Source organism: Nomascus leucogenys, chromosome 10, assembly GCF_006542625.1.
Source record: "Nomascus leucogenys isolate Asia chromosome 10, Asia_NLE_v1, whole genome shotgun sequence".
Classification (NCBI taxonomy): domain Eukaryota; kingdom Metazoa; phylum Chordata; class Mammalia; order Primates; family Hylobatidae; genus Nomascus; species Nomascus leucogenys.
The window spans coordinates 53192225-53210876 of NC_044390.1; the positions used below are offsets into that span (position 1 = coordinate 53192225).

General features: G+C 56.2%; 1 protein-coding gene across 6 annotated transcripts in view; it reads right to left on the reverse strand.

The window, feature by feature from the left end:
• The window catches only part of KCNN1 (potassium calcium-activated channel subfamily N member 1), a 48343-nt gene extending 30798 nt beyond the window's left edge, over positions 1-17545 (reverse strand). For 3 of the 6 annotated variants that reach the window (XR_004031992.1, XM_030820434.1, XM_030820432.1), the window contains exon 1: positions 1464-1669. Coding sequence is in view for 2 of the 6 variants with exons in the window: in XM_030820434.1 (XP_030676294.1) it covers positions 1464-1631 (168 nt within the window). In the remaining 4 variants the exon portion in view is untranslated. Of the gene's footprint in view, positions 1-1463; positions 1670-14185; positions 14307-16518; positions 16595-17437 lie in introns of those variants that run through there. The other 3 variants (XM_003275822.4, XM_030820436.1, XM_030820435.1) reach the window with 3 other exon arrangements.
• Positions 17546-18652: the final 1107 nt, after the last annotated feature.

The window sequence follows — 18652 nt, forward strand, 5'->3', positions numbered from 1 at the left end:
GAGCTCCCTTCCCTGAAGCCTGGGGTGGGGGGGATGAGAAGAGACCCACTTCCACACCATCCCTGGAGACACACACTTCTGGGGGAATCTGGTGGGCCTGGGGGGACCCAAGAGAGCTCTTGAGGAGAGGATGAGGGTAGCAGGGAGCAGGAATGATGGCTCTTTAGATTCCCCACCCAACAGGACATGGGGAGAGACAGAATCCCAGCCAGGCCCCCAGGGCCCTCCAGCGAGCATTTTTACAAATGACAGGTTGGTTAAGGCAGCCACTGAGGAGGGGCGCTAGGTACCCCTGCCAGGGAGCAAGTTACTGCCCATTCCTCAGCCACCTGCTTTGTAAAGATTCCTCATGGTGCCTCCCCCCGACCCCCCCACTACAAGGGTTGGTGTCCAGAACAGAGTGAGATCTCGCATGGCAAATGCTTTGCAGGCTGTAAGAGCTTGGTGCCATTGATTTCTGTTCTTCAGAACTGGACCAAGAGAAGGTGCTCCCTGCCCCTCAATCCCCAAGGCAGACCGCCCCTGCCCCCCAGATGCACACCCAGGGGCTTCCGGGTACCACAACCAGATCAGCACACAGCAGAAACTTCTGGGACATGTGGGCCTGTTGTGGGTCCCCAGCGGGTGCAGCCAGAGTCCGGGTGTCCCTGCTGAGGTTGAGGAAGGTCTCCAAGGATCCCCCTTCCCACCACCACCCCCACCCCTCTCCTCCCCCAATAATCCTAGGGCCCTAAATCTGCAGGGCAGGCAGACACTGCCTGCCCTCCCGTCCCATGGGCCGCCCAGGAGCCAGTGCAGCAAGGCGCTGGCTGCCCGCCCGATCCCCCCATCACCACCTGCCAGGAGCCTGCCAGCAGCCAGCAGGGTGCAATTAGCCTGCTCTCCCGGAGGCTGCCTCCCTCGGGGGCCCTCCATTCTGATGCATCTCCATCAGCCTTTCCGCTCAGACCCCAGCCTCGGGAACTCCCATCTGCTGGCCAGCCCTCCAGAACAGCAGGGGCAGTGCCCCGAGCTGGGTCCGGGACTTCTGTCGGGGGAGAGCTGGAAGACCCGGTTCCCTGACCCCTCCCTGAGTGCCCCAACCCCTGGATCCAGGGGCCAGTGGTGGGTCACCTCCCTCCCATTCCCAAGTCATTGCGGGTCACTGTCCATCCCTGAGAGCTCCCCGACCTCCAACCCTATCTACGGAGTTTGGAGACTCACAGCTCTGCCCTCCCCCAAAGTGAACCCTGCACCCTCCCCCTCCCAGGATGGGGGTGCGTGGATCCTCACTCACTCGGGCAATGTACATGCATTCATTCCCCCCACCTTTCCTGTGTCTCCTAGGCTCCGGACCGCACGGAGACCCTCCCTCTTGGCCCCTGCCCCAAACCGCGTCCCCCTCCGAGACGTGCCTCCCTCCTTGGGCGCCCCGAGCTGCAGACCCTGGATCCTCCCGCACCCTCACCCATCCCACCCTGTACCTGCGGGGCTCGGCCCGAGCGGGCGGACAAGGCTGGAGGGGAGAGGGTCCCGCGCGGCCGCGGACACCCGGTCGGGGGCCGGAGCCGGGGTCGCGGACGGGGCGGGCAGCAGCGAGCGGGCGCGGGGCCCGGGGGCGGCGGGGCCGGGGGCGGTGGCGGCAGGCGCATCCCCCGCCGCCCAGTCCACGGGCCCGGCGGGGGGCGAGCGCCCGCCCGGGCCGGGAAAGAAGGGGGCGGTGCGACGCGGGAGCCGCCGCCGATTGGCCGAGCCCGGGTTGGCACCGCCTTCGACGACCCCACAAGCCCCGCCCATATTTAAAGATCCCACATTCCCCGGCGCCCCCTGCAATCCCCCAGCATGCGGCTGGTCTTCGAACTCCCCCTCTTGCCCCGTGCGACGGGGAGGACCTTGGTGAAGCTCCAACCCCCGCCCCCAACAGCCCTCCGGGCCTCCTAACTATACCCCCTCCCCAAAATTAGGTCCCAAACTTCAGCTGCTCTGTCCACCTTTGCACGCCTGGGAATGTCCTCCCCGTAAGCATCAGCTGAAAGACAACTTTGCAAAGCGACTCAATGCCTGCCCCTCAAACGACCTCCTCCGGGGTCTAGCTCTGCATAGGGGAGCCTTGAGGGGGACTAGGGTGATTGCAAGTTGGGGGGTGCCTGGGAGTCAGGTGTAGGGGCTTCCAGGGGTGGGACCGCGTACATGCTGGGGCACTCGGTTAGAGGCCACCTTCTGTGGGAGGAGAGAGGCCCGTCTGGATCAGGCCACCCAGCCCTAACCCCCAACACCCATTTCCAGGATGACAGGAAGCCAGAGCCCCAGGGAGTTTGGGATCACCAGGGCTGGGGGTCCCCAAAACAGTGCTCCTTCCCCCAGCACCCAGGCTGAACTTGGCCGACTCATTCATTCAAAGTTAATGGCGGCTCCAGGGAGCTTTGGGGACCAGTGGGTAGGGAGCTCTTCCTTCCTCCTCTTCCAGTCTTACTGCCTCTGCCTCTGCCTCACCCTGTTCCCACCAGGCTTGAGGTGACTGTGTTCAGCTCTGTCCCTCACCAGCCTGGGGGCTTCCTGGAGCCAGCAGATCCCACCCCCTATCTCTCTCCCACACCCTCCATCTGTTTTCTTCCCAGCCCAGAGCTTGGGCCCAGGTCAGGAACATCTGAGTGTTTATTCCTGAGGGAGGCTGGTCTTCTGTGTTTCCTCTGCGGAGCTCACAAAACAGTTGGACTGAATGAAGGAAGGAAGGAAGGAACGCGTGAATGAGGGATAGCTGCATGGGCTGAGGGTGGCGGTGAGTCACAGAGGGGCCAGGTGATGGCTCAGAGTCTCAGACAGGACCTTTGTTCCCTCCCCTGGAGAGCCTGTTCCTCATCCCAGCCTGTCTAGACTGCTCTGCCCAAGGCCCGGCTGTGGTGACAATGCCCAGGACTGTGACAGTCAGGAAATAGAGGCCTGGGTGGTCCCGGTCAGATCCACAGAGGTACCAGGCGGGGCCAGATAGGATCAGTAACAGGGGACTGTTACACAAGTGACCTGACCAGACACAAGCAGCTTTGAGAGTCACTGCAGAGTAAGAAAGGGGTCGTGGGGACCCCAAAGGGGCGGGTTTTCAGCCACGCCTGAGAACCAGCCACCCCTCTTGCATCTCTCCACTGACTCACCAGCACTCCGACCTCCAACCAAGCCTTCTCAGTCTCCCCTTGTCACGGTTCCCATCTCCAGGCCTTTGCACTTGCTGTTCCCCTGCCTGGACCACCAGGAGCCCTTTCTAAAGCACAACGTTGGAGCCATCCACAGCTCCCTCAGGATTGGGCACATCCCTGAACCACATTCAATGCTTCTGGCCCCTGACAGCTCAACCCAGCCCTCGCAGGGGTCCCTGAGCCACGAGCAGCATACCATGCCCACAGGCTGACCCTGGTCTGCTTGCACAGACTGTAGCATCAGACGCTTTTTTTTTTCTTTTGAGACAGAGTCTCACTCTGTCACCCAGGCTGGAGTGTAGCAGCATGATCTCCACTCATTGCAACCTCTAAACCTCCACCTCCTGGGTTCAAGCAATTCTCATGCCTCAGCCTTCCAATGTAGCTGGGAGTACAGGTGTGCACCACCAAACCTTGCTAATTTTTGTAATTTTAGTAGAGACGGGGTTTCACCATGTTGGCCAGGCTGGTCTCGAACTCCTAACCTCAAGCGATCCACTCCCAAAGTGCTGGGATTACAGGCGTGAGCCACTGCGCCCGGCCAGATGCTTTTTGAATTCAAGTCTAACATGTAACTGTCCTGAAATTCACAAAAACATCAGCCACAGCACTCCACTGCCCCCAATCCCCTGCATCCCTGCCCACGCCCCTGTACCCACCTTCTCCCTCTGAAAAGACCTCTGCTTGTTCTCCTTTGCATTCACCTGCCCTGAGGGATCGGGGACTGCCCCCATCAGGAAGTGGAACTTGGACAATCAATCTGGTGATCAACGGCCTTGCCTCCTACCTTAGTCAGTCCTGCCACCTGCTGGAATCCCACCCCTCAGAGACAAGGTCGGCAGCGTGAATGGGAGTCAAGGTTGGATGGAGGTGGGGCTTCTGGTGGGGGCCGTCTGGGTCTCCATTCCAGGCAGAGCCTCTCACCAGCCCATGGTTGGCTGGAAGAGACCCAAGAAGCCTGCAAGTGAGCCTGTCAGGCAGCCAAGACGCCCCCGGGACTCATGCCCTGGGAAACTGCCTTGCGCACAGGCTGTGTCCTCTGCAAACGTCAAGCATGGTGGAGGTGGCTGGACAGCAAGCCCCTCCTCAGGGGGCCTGAGGGCTGGGCCTCTGGTCTCTGGGCAGTGACTAAGGGTCTGGGTGCAGGAGAACTGGAAGATGTTCACAGGAGCTGAGGGACACAAAGGTAGTGGCCTGAGCAGGGAGTGGCCTGGCCACACGAGCATCTCCCTACACCTCCATCCCCAGCACCCCTCCACATGTGCATCCACCGAAATCTTGGACCCAGCCTAGGCTGCCTGGATGGAAGCTGGAACCTGGGCCCCAGTGAGTGTCAGGATGGCAAGGGTGAGTAAGATATTCACTCATTCAGCCATTTATTTATTCACTGATTCATTCATTCATGCACTAATTCATTCATTCATTCACTCACATATCCACGTAGCCCCTTCTCTGAGCCTGGTGCTGGGGAATGCAGCACCCTAGAGAGATACAAACCGTGCCCCTCTTGAAGCTGGCTTTCTAAAGGAGGGGGACAACCCTCTCCAAAAAGGAAAATAAAACTGAGAATTTTAGATACACAAAAGTACTGTCCAGCCTAGGCAACATAGCGAGACCCCGTCTCTACAAAAATTTTTTAAAAATTAGCTAGGCATGGAGCCATGTGCCTGTAGTCCCAGCTCCTCGGGGCGGCTGAGGCAGGAAGATCACTTGAGCCCAGGAGGTGGAGACCGCAGTGAGCTGTGATCATGCCTCTGCCCTCCAGCCTGGGAAACAAAGCAAGACCCTACCTCAAAAAAAAAAGTATCATTAAGAGATCCAATAAAGTTGAAAGAACTAAGAATGAGGACAGGTAGACTTGAGTTAGGGTGGTTGGGGAGGTCTCTTAGAAGAGAAATTTGAGCTGGGTGTGGTGGCTCATGCCTATAATCTCAGCACTTCGGGAGGACAAAGAGGGGGCGGATCACCTGAGGTCAGGAGTTCGAGACCAACCTGGCCAACATGGCAAAACCCTGTCTCTACCAAAAATACAAAAAATTAACTGGGCGTGGTGGTGGGCACCTGTAATCCCTGCTACTTGGGAGGCTGAGGCAGGAGAATTGCTTGAACTTGGGAGGTGGAGGTTGCAGTGAGCCAAGATTGTGCCACTGCACTACAGCCTGGGCGACAGAGTGAGACTGTGTCTCAAAAAAAAAAAAAAAAAAAAGGCAGCTGGGTGCAGTGGCTCACTCCTGCAATCTCAGCACTTCGGGAGGCTGAGGCAGGCGGATCACAAGGTCAGGAGATCGAGACCATCCTGGCTAACACGGTGAAACCCCGTCTCTACTAAATACACAAAAAAATTAGCCGAGCAAGGCATGGTGGCCGGCGCCTGTAATCCCAGCTACTCTGGAGGCTGAGGCAGGAGAATGGCGTGAACCCAGGAGGCGGAGCTTGCAGTGAACCGAGATTGCGCCACTGCACTCCAGCCTGGGCTTGACAGAGCGAGACTCCGTCTCAAAAAAACAAAAAACAAAAAACAAAAAAAAAACCGGGCGCGGTGGCTCACGCCTGTAATTCCAGCACTTTGGGAGGCCGAGGCGGGCGGATCACGAGGTCAGGAGATCGAGACCATCCTGGCTAACACAGTGAAACCCCGTCTCTACTAAAAATACAGAAAATTAGCCGGGCGAAGTGGCGGGCGCCTGTAGTCCCAGCTACTCGGGAGGCTGAGGCAGGAGGATGGCGTGAACCCCGGCGGGGCAGAGCCTGCAGTGAGCCGAGATCGCGCCATTGCACTCCAGCCTGGGCGACAGCAAGACTCTGTCTCAAAAAAAAAAAAAAAGGCTGGGCGTGGTGGCTCACGCCTGTAATCCCAGCACTTTGGGAGGCCAAGGCAGGCAGATCATGAGGTCAGGAGTTCAAGACCAGCCTGGCCAACATAGTGAAACCCCATCTCTACTAAAAATACAAAAAATTAGCCGGGCGTGGTGGCGCTATAATCCCAGCTACTCGGGAGGCTAAGGCAGGAGATCGCTTGAACCCGGGAGGCAGAGGTTGCAGTGAGTCGAGGTCACGCCACTGAACTCCAGCCTGGGCGACAGTGCAAGACACCATCTCAAAAAAAAACAAAAAACAAAAACAAGATCTGGAGTGTTGGCTCCCTCGGGCTCCTGGGAACTGCAGGGGCAGGAAGGGGAGAGGGAAGACCAGGGTGGGAGCTGGGGCAGGTGTCGCAGAGGGCTTGTCCTGAGCTCTCAGGATTCAGGGACCTGGGATTCCTTCTATCAGCATCTACTGAGCACCTCCTGTATGCAAGACTTGTACTCTAAGGCAGGGACACTGTGGTGATAAAGACACACAAAGCCCCCCAAACTCCCAGTTTCAGGCCAGAAGACAAGACCGGCTTTGATATGATAAATACACAAGGGCCCTGCAGACAGAACACGGAGGAAAAAGGGGCACAGGATGGGAAGGGAGGGACTGGGCCTGATCCTCCCCGGTCCTCCCCATGGGCTGCCTGCTGTGTTCTCAGCCCTAGAGGAGGAGGTGGGAGCCTGGGGGTGACAGGCAGGCAGGGTAGCAGTTCCATCATAAGCAAGGAGTCCCCAAAAGCATCCAAGGCTGTCAGGGAGCCCCTGTCATGCCCACCAGCAGCCCCACCCTGGGACTGTCCCGTCCTGTCCATTCAGACATGAGCGCCCCTCCCTCCTCACGCTCAGGCTAGAAGGTTCTAGCCTCCTTTCTCTACCACCCCCACATCCAGTGGGTCCAACCGATCCCATAAATTTGCTTCAGGGCACCCCTCTCTCCTCACTGTGGCAGCCCCCTAGAGGAGCAAAGGTTTGACTCCAAAGCCCAATGTCTTTCTACGCAGGTGGACTGGTTTGAATAGTATGCCCCCAAAATTTGAGTCCTCCCCAGAACCTCAGACCTTATTTGAAAATAGGGTTTTTTTTGGCCAGGCTCATGCCTATAATCCCAGCACTTTGGGAGGCCGTGGCGGGTGGATCACCTGAGGTCAGGAATTCGAGACCAGGACCAGCCTAGCCAATATGGTGAAACCCTGTTTCTACTAAAAATATAAAAATTAGCTGAGCCTGAGCATGGTAGCATGTGCCTGTAATCTCAGCTACTAGGGGGTGCTAAGGCAGGAGAATTGCTTGAACCCAGGAGGAAGAGATTGCAGTGAGCCAAGATTGTGCCATTGCACTCCAGCCTGGGCAACAGAGCGAGACTCCGTCTCAAAAAAAAAAAAAAAAGAAAGAAAAGAAAAGAAGGTTTTGTTTTGTTTTCTTTTCTTTTGTTTTTGAAGCCGGGTCTCACTCTCTCACCCAGGCTGGAGTGCAGTGGTACGATCATGCTCATTGCAGCCTCTGTCTCTCGGGCTCAAGGGATCCTCCTATTTCTTTTTCTTTTCTTTTTGTTTTTAAATGTAGAGACGAGGTCTCATTATGTTGCCCAGGCTGCTCTTGAATTCCTGGGCTCAAGTGAGGCTCCCATCTCGGCCTCCCAAAGTGCTGGGATCATAAGCGTGAACCACTGTGCCTGGCCTGGAAATGTTTTTGCAGATGTAGTTAAATGAAGAGGGGGTCATAGTGGGTTAGTTCTGATTCTGATCTAATAACTGGTTTCTGGGTTTTTTTTCTTTTGAGTCAGAGTCTCACTCTGTTGCCCACGCTGGAGTGCAGTGGTACGATCTCGGCTCACTGCAACCTCCGCCTCCTGGGTTCATGCAATTCTCCTGCCTCAGCCTCCTGAGTAGCTGAGATTACAGACGTGCACCACCACAGCCGGCTAATTTTTATATTTTTAATAGAGACGGGGTTTCACCATGTTGACCAGGTTGGTCTTGAACTCCTGGCCTCAAGTGATCTACCCACCTCGGCCCACCTGATGAAGAGGGGCTCATGGTAGATTAGGGCCGGCTCTGATCTAACAACTGTTTTTTTTTTTGTTTTAATAAGAAGCCCATATGAGGATACAGATGGACAAACAGGGAGAAGGTCATGTGAAACCAGAGGCAGAGGTGGGGGTGACACAGCCAAAGAACACCAGGAGCCACCAGAGGCTGGAAGAGGCAGGAAAGGATCCCCCTGAGAGCCTCCAGAGGAAGGCGACACCACCAACACCTTGATTTTGGACTTCTGGCCTCTAGAACTGTGAGAGCACAACTTTTTGTGTGTTTTTCTTTTCTTTTTTTTTTTGAGACAGAGTTTTGCTCCTGTCACCCAGGCTGGAGTGCAGTGGTGAGATCCCAGCTCTCTGCAATCTCCGCCTCCCGGGTTCAAGCGATTCTCCTGCCTCAGCCTCCCAAGTAGCTGGGATTACAGGCACCCACCACCACGCCCGGCTAATTTTTGTATTTTTAGTAAAGACGGGGTTTCACCATGTTGGCCAGGCTGGTCTCGAACTCCTGACCTCAGGTGATCTGCCCACCTTAGCCTCTCAAAGTGCTAGGATAACAGGCGTGAGCCACCCTGCCCGGCCAACTTTCTATGGTCGTAAGCCATCCAGCTCATGGTCATTTGTGGTGGCAGCCACAGGAATGAAGGCAGTGATTGTGGACAAGGGACTAGTAACTCTGAGCCTCCATTTCTTCTGCAGGGCAATGCTAGGGCCTCATTGGAGGCCAGTGGCATGAAGTTCAGCGCTAGCACTCCATGAATGCTTACGGCTGCTACTGGCCTGACCATTACCCGAACTATTTCTTTTCCTTTTTTTTGTTTCGTTTTTTGTTTGTTTTTTTGAGAGGGAGTCTCACTCTGTAGCCCAGGCTGGAGTGCAGTGGCACTGTCTCCACTTACTGCAACCTCCGCCTCCTGGGTTCAAGCAATTCTCCTGCCTCAGCCTCCTGAGTAGCTGGGATTACAGGCGCCCACCATCACGCTCGGCTAATTTTTGTATTTTTAGTAGGGCGGGGTTTCACCATGGTGGCCGGGCTGATCTCAAACTCCTGACCTCGTGATCCGCCCACCTCGGCCTCCCAAAGTGCTGGGATTATAGGCGTGAGCCACCGCGTCCAGCTGATCTGGACTATTTCAAAAGCACCTCTTGAAATCTGTCACTGGGGTCTAACCTCCCCCAGAGCCCCCCACCTACAGGGAATCTATTTTTATTTTTAAGAGCCAGGGTCCCATGGCTCAAGCCTGTAATCCTAGCACTTTGGGAAGCCAAGCTGGGCTGATTGCCTGAGCTCAGGGATTCAAGACCAGCCTGGGCAACATGATGAAACCCCATCTCTACTAAAATAAATAATAAATTTAAAAAATATAACCGGGTGCGGTGGCTCATGCCTGTAATCTCAGCACTTTGGGAGGCCGAGGTGGGCGTATCACGAGGTCAGGAGTTCAAGACCAGCCTGGCCAACATGGTGAAACCCCGTCTCTACTAAAAATACAAAAATTAGCCAGGTGTGGTGGCAGGTGCCTGTAATCTCAGCTACTTGGGAGCCCGAGGCAGAGAAACACTTGAACCTAGGAGGCGGAGGTTGCAGTGAGCTGAGATTGCACCACTGCATTCCAGCCTGGGCGACAGAGTGAGACTCTGTCTCAAAAAAAAAAAAAAAACAAGACCAGCGTGGCCAACATGGTGAAACCCTGTTTCTACTAAAAATACAAATAATTAGCCGGGCGTGGTGGCGCATGCCTGTAATCCCAGCTACTTGGGAGGCTGAGGCAGGAGGCAGGAGAATCGCTTGAACCCGGGAGGCAGAGGTTATAGTAAGCCGAGATCACGTCATTGCACTCCAGCCTGGGCGACAGAGCAAGACTCCATCTCCAAAATAAATAAATAAATAAATAAATAGGGCCAGGTGCAGTGGCTCATGCCTGTAATCCCAGCACTTTGGGAGGCCGAGGCGGGTGGATCATGAGGTCAGGAGATCGAGACCATCCTGGCTAACATGGTGAAACCCCGTCTCTACTAAAAATACAAAAAAAATTAGCCGGGCATGGTGGTGGGCGCCTGTAGTCCCAGCTACTTGGGAGGCTGAGGCAGGAGAATGGCGTGAACCTGGGAGGCAGAACTTGCAGGGAGCCGAGATAGCACCACTGCACTCCAGCCTGAGTGACGAGGCAAGACTCCGTCTATAAATAAATAAATAAATAAATAAATACAATTTAAAAATAAATAAATAAAATAAAAATTAGCCGGGCATGGTGGCAGGCACCTATCTGTAGTCCCAAGCTACCCAGGAGGCTAAGGTATAAGAATCACTTGAGCTTGGGAGGTGGAGGTTGCAGTGAGCTGAGATTGCATCACGCACTGTAGCCTGGATGACAGAGCGAGACCCTGTATCAAAAAAAAAAAAAAAAAGAGACAAGGTCTCCCTTTGTCTCGCAGCAGTCTGGAGTGCAGTAGTGCAGTCAGAGCTCACTGCAGCCTCGATCTCCTGTCCTCAAGTGATCCTCCCACCTCAGCCTCCTGAGTAGCTGGGGCTACATGTGTGTGCCACCATGCCTGGCTATTTTTTTTTCCTTTTGCAGAGATGGGGTCTTGCCATGTTGCTGAGGCTGTTCTTGAACTCCTGTCCTCAAGTGATCCTCCTACCTTGGCCTCCCAAAGTGCTGGGATTACAGGGATCTTTCTTGGTTACAAATCTGATCATGTTGCCCCAGATTCTGGGTGCTCAGTGACCCTCTGGCATTTGAGCAGTTAGATCCCACATGACCCCAGCCTTATCTGCTGGCAAACTTCTACTTGACCTTCCAGACTCAGCCCAAAGAGCACCTCCTCCAGGATGCCTTCCCAGGTTTCCCCAAGCACAATGAGTGCTCCCTTCTCTCACAGTAGCGCCTTGGCATGAGATGGAAACCTGGCCACATTTCATCCTCCAACCCCAACCCAGTCCCAGAATGTGCCCACTTTTTTCCATCTGAGGCTCTACCCTGGTACCAACCCAGCTGAAACCACCAGACATCTCCCCGGCCTCCATTCTGGGCTCCTGCCACCTCCACTCCTGCCCTGCTCTCCACAGCAGCCACAGGGCTTCTGAAAATCTTAACTGAGACCACGCCTCTCCCCTGCTCACACACCTGCTATGGTTCCCCATTGCTCTGAAGTCCACACCCTCACCGCAGCCCCTGAGTTCCTTGTAGCTTGGCTCCTACCTGCTGACCTTCTTGCCTTCATCTTCCTCCTCTCTCCCACTCACTCTATTCCAGCCACAGCAGCCTCCTCACTGTTCCTCAAACACGCCAAGCTCATTCCCACCTCAGGACCTTTGCACATGTGGTTCCCTCTGCTGGGTATGCTGTTCCCCCAGCTGTCAGCGGGCCACTTCCTCCTCTTCCTTCAGGTCTCAGCTCAAGATCACTGCCCTAGAGAGGCCTCTCTGACTTTTACAAGAGGCTTCCCTGCTCCCTGGTCACTAATACATCCTCATATTCTATTTTCTTCCTAACAAAACAATTTTCTTCCTTCCCTACCTCTCTCCCTCCCTCCCTTCCTTTTTTCTCTCTCCCTCCCTCCCACCCTCCCTCTCTCTCTTTTCTCCCTTTCCTTTTCCCCTTCCCCACCGTCCCCTCTCCTCCCCTCTCCTCTCCTTTTTTCTCTCTCTCCCTCCTTTCTTTTCCTTTCCTTTCCTTTCCTTTCCTTTCCTTTCCTTTCTTTCCTTCCTCCTTCCTCCTTCCTTCCCTCCCTTTCTCTGTTTTTTTTTATTTTTTTGAGACAGAGTCTCGGAGTCTCGCTCTGTCGCCAGGCTGGAGTGCAGTGCCGCGATTTCGGCTCACTGCAACCTCCAACTCCCTGGTTCAAGTGATTCTCCTGCCTGCCTCAGCCTCCTGAGTAGCTAGGATTACAGGCACTTCCGACATCACCCCTGGCTAATTTTTTGTATTTAGTAGAGACGGGGTTTCACCATGCAGGATGGTCTCTATCTCTAGACCTCATGATCCGCCCACCTCAGCCTCCCAAAGTGCTGGGATTACAGGCACGAGCCACCACACCCGGCCCCCTTTCTCTCTTTCTCGCTTTCTTTCTGAGACAGAGTCTCACTGTCACCCAGACTACAGTACAGTGGTACAATCATAGCCCACTGTATCCTCAACCTCTTGGGCTCAAGTTATCCCCCCATCTCAGCCTCCAGAGTAGCGGGGACCACACGCATGCACCACCCCACTGGTCAATTAAAAAAAAAAAAAAACTGTAGAGATGGGGTCTTGCTACATTGCCCAGGCTGGTCTCAAGCTCCTGAGCTCAAGTGATCCTCCTGTCTTGGCCTCCCAAAGTTCTGGGATCATAGGCATCAGCCACTGTATCCAGCACAAAACACTTGCTTAATTGATGCCCCATGAAATTCCACAAGGGCTGACCTGGGCTGGCCTTTGTCCTTATTGCATCCCAGCATCCAGCCTAGGGCCTGGCGGACAGTAGCTAGCTTGCTCAGTGTTTGTTGATTGACTAAATGACCACCACCTCTGTTTTCTCCACACCCCCATGGGCAGCTTAGTGCTGACCCTGGATGTCAGTCAATGTTCACCAAGGAGGCCTGGCTCAGTGGCTCATGCCTGTAACCCCAGCACTTTGGGAGGCCAAAACAGGTGGATCACCTGAGGTCAGGAGTTTGAGACCAGCCTGGCCAACATGGTGAAACCCCGTCTCTACTGAAAATACAAAAATTAGCTGGGCGTGGTGGTGCATGCCTGTAATCCCAGCTACTTGGGAGGCTGAAGCAGGAGAATCGCTTGAACCCAGGGGGTGGGGGGCAGAGGTTGCAGTGAGCCAAGATCATGCCACTGGGCTCCAGCCTGGGCAACAGTCAGACTCTGTCTCAAAACAAACAAACAAAACTAAACTAAACTAAAAAAAAAAAAAAGTTCACTGGAGAAAGGAGCACAGGAACTGCCTTCCACGGAGCTGGCCTATCCTGGGGGCTATCTCCAGTGAGACCACGAGAGCCGGGAGGTAGAGACTGTGTGTGTGGGGTGAGGGGGGCGGGAGTGGTGGGACAGAGCTCTTCCAACCTGGCTCAACACCCCACTTCTAGGTCATCTGGCCTCTCTGAATAGGTTCCCCAACTCCAGTGATCAAAGAAAGTGGACAGTAACTCCCTGGAGGCTCTAGAAAGCATAGTCCTTGCTATCATCATCATGATATATATGATATAATAATAATTATATTATTATTATTTTTCTTTCTATCTTTTTTTTTTTTGGAGATGGAGTTTCACTCTTGTTGCCCAAGCTGGAGTGCAATGGCGCAGTCTCAGCTCACTGCAACTTCCGCCTCCTGAGTTCAAGCGATTCTCCTGCCTTAGCCTCCCAAGTAGCTGGGATTACAGGCATGCAGCACCATGCCTGACTAATTTTGTATTTTTAGTAGAGATGGGGGTTTCACCCTGTTGGCCAGGTTGGTCTCGAACTCCTGACCTCAGGTGATCTGCCTGCCTTGGCCTCCCAAAGTGCTGGGATTGCAAGCGTAAGCCACCACGCCCGGCCTTTTTTTTTTTTTTTTTTTTTTTTTAATTAAAGAGATGGGGGTCTCGCTCTGTCGCCTAGGCTGGAGTGCAGTGGCCATTCACAAGCATAATCATAGCTCACGGCAGCCTCGAACTCCTGGACTCTTGATACTCCCACCTTAGCCTTCCGAGTAGCTAGGACCACAGGTGCACGCCACTGTACCCAGCTTGTTATTATTTCAAAAGCTGGCACTTTTTCCTCAGGTCACCTTTTTTTTTTTGAAACAGAGCTTTGCTCTGTCACCCAGGCTGGAGTGCAGTGGTGCGATCTTGGCTCACTGCAACCTCTGCCTCCCGAATTCAAGTGGTCCTGCTGCCTCAGCCTCCCAAGTAGCTAGGATTACAGGTGCCCACCACCATCCCCGGGTAATTTTTGTATTTTTAGTAGAGACGGGGTTTCGCCATGTTGGCCAAACTGGCCTCGAACTCCTGACCTCAAGTGATCCACCTGCCTCAGCCTCCCAAAGTGCTGGGATTACAGGCGTGAGCCACCTAGCCTGCCCAGTTACCAATTTTTCTATCCAATCCCTGAGCCACCCCCACCCCCAAAGGCGACCCAAGTCTGGGACTCACTCACCCTAGGGTGCAGGGGTCTCCTCGCCGGGCCACTGCAAAGGGGCTGTCCCCCTCAGTCCTGCTGGTGACCACTTGACTGGGAGAAAGGGTGGCTGCTGCTGCCTTTCCTGTCCCTTTGAGATCTGTAATGATCAGACAGGGGGTGCGGGGTGGAGGCGGGGACCCAAAAGAGTAGGGTGCAGACAGCTCCCGGACTACAATGGTCTTTTTTATTTTTTATTTTTTCGAGACAGAGTCTTGCTCTGTCACCCAGGCTGGAGTGTAGTGATGTGATCTCAGCTTATTGCAACTGCTGCCTCCAGGGTTCAAACAATTCTCCTGCCTCAGCCTCCCAAGTATCTGGGATTACAGGTGACTGCCACCATGCCTGGCTACTTTTTGTATTTTTAGTAGAGATGGAGTTTTGCTGTGTTGGCCAGGCTGGACTCGAAGTCCTGGCCAGAGGTGATCCACCTGCTTCAGCCTATTACATACAATGGTCTTTAGAGCAGATCTGTGCTCCAGCTTGGTGTTGCTGAGCTGGGTCATCTCCTAAGCTTTCAGGAAGCTTAAGATCAGTGGCTTTATGGCTCCAATGGGGCCCTGGGCTAGCCCCACCTCTTCCATGTCCCCTCCCTAAGGCCACTCCTCCTTTCACTGGGCTCCAGACGCTGAATGCTTTATCTGTCTTTCCCAATGCTGTTCCTGCTCACCCCCTCACATTGCCCCTAGTTCCTTCACCATGGGGAGATCTAGGTGGGTAACATTCAGGGAGGTGACATTTTGTCACCCAGGGTGGAGTGCAGTCGCATGAACATGGCTCACTGCAGCCTTAACTTCCTGGGCTCAAGCGATCCTCCCACCTTCGGCCCCCAAGTAGCTTGGACTACAAGTGTGCACCACTACACCTGGCTAATTTTTTTTATTTTTTGTAGAGACAGGGTTTCAGTATGTTGCCCAGGCTGGTCTCGAACTCCTGAGTTTGCCTTGCCCTTCCAAAGTATTGGGATTACAGTTGTGAACTACCTCGCTTGGCAGACCAGCTGAACTCTTGCTCCCCAGCGCTGAAGCTGCCCTGGGGGCCTGTAGCTCCCTTGGGGTACTCCCTCCATCTATTTAGAGCTGTCTGCAGACGGCTTATAGAAGCACATGGTACCCAAGTCCGATCCTGGAGAAGGGGGCAGAAAAGGACACCCCATGGTGGGCAGGGGCAATGCCAGACCCCAGAACAGGACTGAAGGGGAAACCCCCAGCTGCCCTTTCTCTCACCAGGACCTGGGATCGGAGCAATGGTCACCTTGGATGGCTCAGGGGCCACCTGTTCCAGCCAGGGGGACTTGGTGCTGACCCTAGCCTTGGGAGGGCAGGGCCTTGTCCAAGGTCACTCAGCGGGTTGCTGCGTCGGAGTAAAAATTCTCTCCTCCGTGGCTCCAGAAGCTTTGACTTCCCCATCTATAAGCCCCTTCCCTCCAGGGATTTCCTTTGATGAGGTCTTGGGCAGCCTGAGGAGGCTGGGAGGGGGGGCACAGGGGGGACAAGAGGAGGTGAGATCTGGGAGCCCCTGAAGAGAGCGAGGCCGGGGCTTCTTGGCTCAGTCCTGTCTGGGTCTCTAGCCAGAGGAGAAACTTGGAGAAAGTAAGGAATCCCCCCAGTTCTGGGGCCCTGGCACCCCACGCTCAGGGTTAAACGGCGGCGGGGGCAGAGGATCCCAGAGCTGACCTCACCAGCTGGGTCCCGGGATTCGTGGATCTGACCAGAAACCTGCTCTGCCCCAGCCCAGCTGGATGACCTTGGGCGAGTGGTAACCCTCTCTGGGCCTCAGCCCCTCCTCCTGTCCGGGAGAGGGGAGGGGGGAAGGGAGGGAGCTTAGGGAAAAGAACAGGAACCCGGAGCCCAGCGCACAGTAGGCTGGCAGGTGGGGGTTTCCCTCCTACTGCGCAGCGGGGCCAGCACAGGGAATCCCCGCCACCACGCAAGGAGAAAGGGAGAAACCTGAGGGGACAGAAAGGGAGGAGGGGGCAACGGGAACCAGCGCTCCTTTCCCCCCACCACTGAGGAGGGTGCAGGCGTGGAGGATCCCCATGTCCCCACCTTCACCTCGCGGAGGGAGGGGGATGTCTGCGCATCCCCAGACCTGGAAGCAGGAACCCCCTCCTCACAGGGCATGGGGGTGGGGTCAGGAGCTGACTCCCGGGATCGGTGTTGGAGACCGGGGTTGAAGAAGGGATGCCCCGCTCCTCCCGCAGCTCCCCTTTGAATTCCCGGAGTCGGGCAAGCTTTGACCAATCCGCCCACCAAAGAGGAGACCGCCGCCGGGACCGAACGCTCCCCGCCGTGCCCCCCACTGCCACTCACCGGCCGGAGTCGGCCGCCGCAGCCGGAGTCCCTGCGCCCAGCCCGAGCGCGAAGACAAGTGCACGGCCGGGCAAGGGCGTGTGAGCCGGGAGGGTGTGCGCGCGCCGCCGCAGAGCCGACCCCCTCCCCGCCGACCTGGGCCCCGCCCCGCCGCCCGGGGAGGGGGCGCGGACCCCGCAGGCCGAGGGAGGCAGTCCGTCGCGGCCACAGCCCGGGCCCTCCCCCCCGCAAGGCGTCTCCTCTAAAGCAGGAATGGAATCCCCCTCCAGGTCTCTCGCCAAAGCCCATTCTCCCCCCTCCACCCAGGGGCGTGACAGCAAATCTTAGAAAACGGTCAAAGAGATGGGAGGACCCTCTGCCGCCTCTGACCCAAGGTGTTATCTTACAGACGAGGAAGCTGAGGCTCGGAGAGCTGAAGCCCCTGGCCAGGGCCCAGTGTCCCAGCGGCACGCAACAGGGCTGCTCCCCTCACTCTAGGGGGCCGCTCTCCCAGATCCAGGAAAGAAGACAGAGAGAAGGCAGACAATTAAAGCCTCCCCACCACGCCACTGGGGAGGATCGGGGGACCCAGAGGCTTCGGGCAGCTGGCGACGTTGACCGGGCTGGAAGGTCCCAGCTAGGAAAGGGGAGCCTGGGTGGCCAGAACCAAAGCACAGAAAACTTCTCTATTTCATTGTTGGGCTGGTGACACCCTCCCCCCAACCTGCGCGATTAGGGACCCCTTGAGCCTGATTGGCCCGGGCTTGGGTGGCAGAGTTGTGAAGGTCACTCTGCCACCTTAGAACAGTGTGGCTCCCGGGGTCTGGCTCGGTAGCGGATGGAAGGGAAAAGTCCAGGGGCAAGCCCTTCCCATGACCTCGGCCCTGCCAAGCCCCTTTCTGAGCCTCAGTTTCCCTTCAGCGAATGGACAAGTGCCCACCTCCGGGGTCCCTCCAGCTCTCCGAGTCCGTGGGGCCGCCGGATATGTCTTGCTGTTCTCCTTCAGCTGCCCCCTCCAACAGAAAGCGTGGCTCCAGCTCAGACCACCGTGTTCCTCCTCTAAGTCCCCTGCCCCGCCCCGTCTCTGAACCCCCACCCACCTTCAGCCTTGGTCTGGGGCGGGGGACAGGGAGGGGGGTTCCTCTTGGAAGCAGGGAGGCTTCTACAAACCTCCATTCTGGTTTTTGTTTTTTGTTTTTTTTCCTCTCTTTTCTTCCATTCATTCTAAAAATAGCCCTCCCCCCTCCCTAGCCCCCCGGCGGGGAGCCTCCCTGGAAAGGTAACCAGCTTCCCGGGCGGGGTCTGGAGGCCGGGATTCCGTGGCGCGGGCGGGGCTCGGGGACGCCGATACTGAGGGGAGGGGAAATTGGGAGCGCACCCCCCACCCCCATTGTGTGTGAGATGCGCTCAGAGGGAGCCGCCGGTGTGACCGTGACCGTGTGGAGGGAAAAAGAACAAAGGGGAGGAGGCCTTCGGGTCTGCACTGTGGAGGCAGAGAGCCGGTGGGTTCGCAGGAGCCGAGGACAAGGGGTGTCACCCAGCACCCTCCCTGGGGGGAACTTCCCGCCCCTGTTGGGGAAGGCTGCGACCCATGCTTTAGTCAGACACAGTGAAGGAGAGTCAGGCTGCAGAGGTGACAAGGACACCCATGATCAGGGGATTCCCCTACACCCCGTGGACCCCACAATCGCCCAGTGGAGCCCGAAAACCCTCCCCAGTCCCGCGGCTCCTCCTGTCCCCGCCTCAGTCCTTCTCCCTGACGCAGCCACAGACTTCAGTCCTCACCCGTGTGACAGGTCACGTCCCTGTCCCGCATGACCGCCCTCCCCCCACCTCCCTTCTCTTCTTGAACCAAGAGGAGCACCCTGACTCCTCACAGGCCGGCGCAGTCTGCCCCCCCAACGCCCACCCTTTGTTCCAATCCCTCGGCGGTCTCCCGGGACCGCCCACCACATTCTGGACACGCCCAGCGTCTCCCCCTAACCGGTTTAGCCTCAGAGCCTTTGCATCTGCGGTTTCTTGGGCCGGGATCGCCCTTTCCTGGCTCTCCTTACCCCCTGTTCCCACCTGTGGTCTTCAGGGCTCCATCCAAGGTCACCTCTTCCCTAGAGTCGCCCCTTCTCTGGGCACCTCGCCCTGGTTTACTGTTCTCACT